Below are 6,262 nucleotides of genomic sequence, written 5' to 3' on the forward strand. Positions count from 1 at the left end.
TCGGTTTGAACCGCAAGGTTGATGGTTCAAGCCAACCGCTTCTTGGAAACCCTATACAGGGTTGCTATAGGTCGGAACCAATTCAATGGCACTTAACAACAAATATATATATATATATATATATATATATATATGTAATCCTGGATAGAACACCAGAAAATGTAAAACAAAGCTCAAAATTATAAAAAATAAAATCCAAAAATGGGTTTAGTTGTCAGAAAGACACTGGAGAAAATTGAGACTGTGGCTCTTGAGGTCGTGGCCCAATTTTCAGCCAAGCAGTAGATAGGTATAAGGGGGAGCAACACACTAGTAAGGTTTGCTCAAGGAATGGTCAACCATTCAAGATCTAAAGGGCAACATTTACCTAAGGACAAAGTTGAGAAGGGATGGGAAGGTGGAAGGAATGGAAATAGAAATCACAGGGAGGAAGCAAGAGAACTGTTTCTGCATGGAGGAGATTGTAATCATGGAGATAAAACAAAGTGTATGACTTGTTGAATGTAAAACTGATGATCTTGTCTGTAAAGCTTCACTCAATTCACAATAAAAAGTCACACACACAAAAATTAAGGGCATTTTGGGTAGTATGGAAAGAAAAATAACCAGTGGTACAAAACCAAATGGCAACTACAAGTTATTGGATATAAAGTACAAGGTATAGGAATTTAGTTGCAAAAACCAGTTTTATTGCTCCTAACAATGTTCAACAAAGGGAGACATTATCTAAATGTTTGATATAATGGAATCATCACAGTTCAGAACTTCTTAATCCAAAAATGAAGATGAACACATGAATTTTATCTCTTTTAGGCAAAATATCAAATACTTCCTACTGGTTTTTCTAAAGGTAAAAGAAAATTAACCTCATTGGGCTCCATAAAGGCTTCTTCCTGAAGTTTTCAGGAAAAACATAGTGGACTATTTGGCTTACAGAAGGCATGGGGGAAACAAGGGAAAGAGAGTTCCTTCAGTTTTTAATTTCTAATATAGATTTAAAAGGTAAAAGCAAAGCAGAAAAAGGACATCGTAAGGACAGGAAAATCAAACTGCCAAGATTTATTTAACTTATTCTTTCCAGTACTATGTAATATGAACATGTGAAATCCAGTACAGGGATCAGAAAGACAAATGGATTATTCAATACTGTACTGCTTCCTGATTTGATTTGCAGCATGAATCACATGGTTATGTATATTGGAAAAGTTAAAGGCAGCATTCACTGAGATTTATCAACACACCAGAGAGTCTGAAATTCAGCCATGCTGCAAAAAAAAAAAAAAAAATTAAAGCTGAGCATATGCCCATTTACCCAAGGCATTTAATGTAGAAGCATAAGAATGAATTAACACATAAGCTTTAATATGTCTGTGGAGGCAGAAATTAAACTGTGCCTCTTTCCTCTCTTCAGAGAAAATTAAATTAACCAATTTAGAAGCAGAGCTGCATGACACTGGCCAGCACACTGCACAATCACAGTGAATTCTGATTTCAGTGAATCCCATGAAATATAAAACACTGGTGCTTTGGCCCAGTGATCTCCCTAGATCTAAAGATGCAGAATCACATAGGCTTTACAAGGTTCTTTCCCAGAACTCCAGACTAGGAAAAATGACCTAAATAAATGGTTGGAATCAAGAGCCACCTTGATTTAGAAATCTGTTTCTACACATGAATTAAAAAAATAATGATGATGGGCTCCAATTCTCTGTGATTATCCTAAGAAATTAAAACGACCTGTCTTCTTTCTTATTAGATGACACCTCCCAGGTGAGAGGTACACTTTGATAATAGATACCTCCTACTGCATGGTCTGGTTCAGTTGTGGTAATCAGTGTCATGCAATTTGGAGTGCAAATAAAGCTGCTTCAGATCTAGCAATTAGAGAACCCTGGGTTTCCAAAGCACACCTACCTACTCCCTGACCCAGCCCTGCATCAAAGGAAGTTGCACATAATATCTAGTCCTTCATTCCTTGATAGGCAACAATCTAGAGAAGCAAGTACTTGAGATACTTTATCCTTACAGTGAGCAGAGCAGTCAGCTCATGCAGAAGGCAGAGTCTTTGGAGGAGAAATGCTACTCTAACCAGGTGCCTTCCCAGCTACGCTAGCCTCTCTGTATTGCTAAAAGACACCGATTTTTAAATGCTTGTATAACATCACAGAAAAACTCCTTAACAACAAATGCCATTCTTTTATTTATTTTTTGCCCCCATGACTATGGGGATTATAAGGGATATAAACAGGGTACATTCAGGATCAGAAACAACTCAGGATACAGCAGTTCCCCGATCAGAACACTGCTCTTTTCAGCAGTACTACAAGCATTCCCGCGCTCTCATCCTGCTAGCGTGTGTTATGGGCTTCTTTGGTGATGCTGATAAATGCCCAAAGGGCACCCAATTCAGTCCCATTCATTTTTGTGTCTCCAATCTATAGCACTTGGCACCAAAATCTGTTGCTGTGAGGTTGGTTCTGACTCGCAGCAGCCCCACATGTTACAGGAGAACTGCTCACTAGTTTTCTTGGCTGTAATCTTTATGAAAGCAGATCGCCAGGACTGTCTTACAGGGCACTGCAGGTTCAAACTGCCACCATTTAGGCTAGTGGTCAAGGACACACTTTTTGCATCATCCAGGGGCCTCTGCAATTTATTGTGCTCTCACTAAAGATATACACACGAGAAAGAAAACCAGAATCAGGTTTTAAAACAGATACAAACTGATATTTCCAAGGAATCCCTGGATCAATCATGACCTTTTTTGTGCTGTATTACAATTCTCACTCAGAAGAGGGTTTTTTGTTTGTTGGTTGGTTGGTTTTAACAAGTGGGATGACCAAATAGATCAGTACTGAAGCACTCTGATTAGAAAAAGCCACTACTCATGGGCCTATGGTGCTGAACTCTAATTCACTGCTGCAGCAAGTGGACAGTAATCTATAGATCAGGCAAGAGACTGTCCTTAAAACTCACTCCCCTGTATCATGTATCAATGTTTACCATGGAAAAGAAAATCAAGTATTTAGAATTAAATGTCAGAAATCTTTAAAACAGCAAACGGGAACCCAATTTATCTTCACTCTCCAGTTATCGGTCTCTATTATATAAACCAATTGCCTAGCTAGTGTTTCAACTCTGTCCCAGATATTTGTTTATAGGGCATCCCAAAGAGTAAGTTTTTTACATGGTAACTAACCATTCCTTCCCTGATCACTTCTCTTCTTGAGAATTGTTTTGAGATTAATTCCTGCTGAAAATCCCATCTCTGAAAAATGAAGGATAGAAACTCTAAAAACTAAACTGGTAATATTTATAGATATTAAAAATAATTATCCTTAGGGAAATAAGGCACCTAAGATGTGATCCCAGATTTGCTAAAGGAAAGGTACTGATATTAGATCCTGTGGGGCTACAAAGGAGGACCCCCAAACATAAGCACAATGTTCCTGTCACAGGCCAGCCTGCATCATCAGCCCGTCTATGATAGTCTAACTCACAGGCAGAGTTGAAACTCAAAAACTCAGAGAAAATGTAGGTAAAATTCAATCCAGACTGGTCAGTCTTCTCATTCTATCAAGTAATGCTTTCACAGTTGAGTGAGACAATATGAAAGAGTGTTAGTTGACAAATTAGGCAACATGGTTCACAGTAAGTAATAAAGCTGGGATTCTGTTACGTACTGGCTCTGTGACCTTGGGCAAGTGACTTTATTCCCCTACCTGTCTCAGTTTCCTCATCTGTAAAATGGGGATAAAACCACCTGTCTTGTCTACCTCACATCATGACTGTGAGGATTAAGTGAGAAAATGGATAAGAAAGTTCTTAGTGAACTGTAAAATGCTGTATATAAATAGGATATACTTATATTATAACAGCATGTTGTTGTCGTGACGTGCTAGCGAATCAGTTCCAACTTATAGCCACCCTGTATAGGGTTTCTGAGGCTGTAATTTCTTTGTGGGAACAGCAAGCCACATCTATTACAGTGTACTTAGGTCCTTATCAATGCCTACTTGACTAGAAGTGCCCCATGTAGTATGTGCTTTACAGGAGATCAAACTCAAAAATAGGTTGTATAAATATATACACGGGTCCTTTTCACTGGGTCATTGAAAGAAAAGTAAACTCTCAATTCCTCATAGATAGTCTCAGAATACAATTTTAAAAATGTGATGTCATCTAAATCTACCAATTGATAGAATTTTCTCTAAATGTTCCCTATAGAGTTATAGCCTGGTCTATTGCAACCTTTAAACCTACCCCACCACAGCATTCAAGTTGATTCTGACCCTGTAAAGGGTTTCCGAGGCTGTAAATCTTTACGGGAGCAGAAAATACCATCTTTCTTCTGCGGACCTTGCAGTTAAGCAGTTCAGTCCAGTGCTTATCCTCCAGTGATTGATACTTTTATAGAGGAGCCTTGAATTCAAGAAATAGAATGCTTAAACTTAAAAAAAAAAAATGTTTAAAAACCCACGAAGTTATAATTTTTGTAAAGAGATTAAGATGAAAATTAGAAGCATTATAATAAAATTCGGTCACAGTTCCTCACATGTTGTGTCTTCCTGAGATCTCTCCAGGACAGGGTCTTAGTCCTGTGAAGCGCTTTACAGAAGCTATCTTGCTGGAGGTGAAAATGACATGTGGGTTGGCAACTAGGCTGTGCTCACTTTCAGCACTTGGATTTGAACACAGTCTGCAAGGCGCTGCCAAACAGCTTTGGTAGAGAAGCCCATATGGCCCAAGAGAAGCTTGCTAGTTCCCTGATGGTAGGCCAGAGTGTGGAGAACAGTTTAACATAGCCCTCCATTCCAGGGATTTTCAATTCTTCTTATAAGTTGGTTCTGCTCTTCTCCAGTCTAGTAAATAAATGAAGAGGAGAAAAACAGTAAGCTTTAGAGCAATATATTTACCCATGCTTTTGGTCCTTTCTCTGCCTATATGAAAAAAGTTTACACGCAGAATGGAGACACAGGTAAGAAGTGAATGTGATTGCCTCTGTTGAGCCCAAAGCACCCAGACTCCAGTACTGCTGTCAGAGAGCTTTATTACAAATGCTACAAGCGATGAGTTGAATGGAGTCATGTCAGTGGAATCAGCAGTTAACAAGAGGGTTGTCCTTTGGGGCCACAGGTGTGTTGCTAACCTCCACTTTTCTTCCTGACTTGCTTTGCTTTCCGGGGCTTGAGGATGGTGTAGTTTGCATACACTGTATACTGATCTGACAGGAAGGGGATATAGAATGCCCGCAGGAGCTTTGAAGATCTGAAAAACAAGAATAGGGGGGAAAGAAAAAGGAATTTGAGATAATTTACTAATGGTACTTTAAGTGATGAAGAAAAATAAACTAAGTGCTATGGTGAGGATTGGAGCCCTGGTGTGGTGCTGTGGGCTAATGCACTGGACTGCAAAGCCAAGTTTGAAATGCAAGCTCACCAGCCACTCCTTGGAAACGCTATACAGGGTTGCCATGGTTTGGAACCGACTCGACAGCACTTAACAACAACAACAATGGAGAGGATTATATGAAGGAGCTTGAAGAAGTGTGTTGAAAAATGGATGAAAACATAAGGGATTTTTTTTCCCATGAAGTTTTTGAAGTCCTTTTGCATTTTATAGAAGTAGTACCTACTAGATCATAATAAAAGACCTTCATCAAGACCAAATTATCTTACTACTCACTCAAAAGTGATTTCCCTAATAAGTCACAGTATCTATTTTAGAATAGGTCTTCACTTTGCATTAGAATACTCCACAGAAGTTCTAGGTTAATCAAATAACTGCTGTCACAGAAATAAATTCCTAACACTCAATGGTTTCTACATCTAAGACACCAGAGCAAGGCCAAATTCTCACCTGACCTTGGCTCCAGCTCTAAATTTTCCTAGAGAGGTAACAAAAACTCGGCCTTGGCCTCCTGTGCACAGTCCCAAAATGGTGATTCTGTAATGTCTAAGTTAAAGGAGTCTATACACAAGCTCATGTTGTGATATGCCCATGGCAAGTAATAATGGCGCTACTTAATTCTGAAATATAAGGGAAACCTGAATTTCCCACAAATTCCCAAAGCATGTGAAAAACAGCTAACATTTATTTATTGTACACATACTATCTATCAGACATGGACTAGAATGTAGCACTTTTAAATATATCATTTAATCCTTCAAAGAACCCTGTGAATAAAGTGACACTACTATCCCTAATTAAGGAGCTCTGGTAGCGTAGTGGTTACGAATCGGGCTGCGAACCTAAAGGTCAG

At 38.9% G+C, this 6,262-nt stretch overlaps 1 protein-coding gene across 1 annotated transcript in view; it reads right to left on the reverse strand.

Moving 5' to 3' along the window:
- Nucleotides 1-5,144: 5,144 nt before the first annotated feature.
- The window catches only part of ALG9 (ALG9, alpha-1,2-mannosyltransferase), a 154,535-nt gene continuing 153,417 nt past the window's right edge, over nucleotides 5,145-6,262 (reverse strand). The window contains exon 16 of the mRNA XM_006833967.1: nucleotides 5,145-5,268. Within this exon, the coding sequence (XP_006834030.1) occupies nucleotides 5,145-5,268 (124 nt within the window). The remainder of the gene's footprint in view (nucleotides 5,269-6,262) is intronic.

Source organism: Chrysochloris asiatica, unplaced genomic scaffold (assembly GCF_000296735.1).
Source record: "Chrysochloris asiatica unplaced genomic scaffold, ChrAsi1.0 scaffold00008, whole genome shotgun sequence".
Classification (NCBI taxonomy): Eukaryota; Metazoa; Chordata; class Mammalia; order Afrosoricida; family Chrysochloridae; genus Chrysochloris; species Chrysochloris asiatica.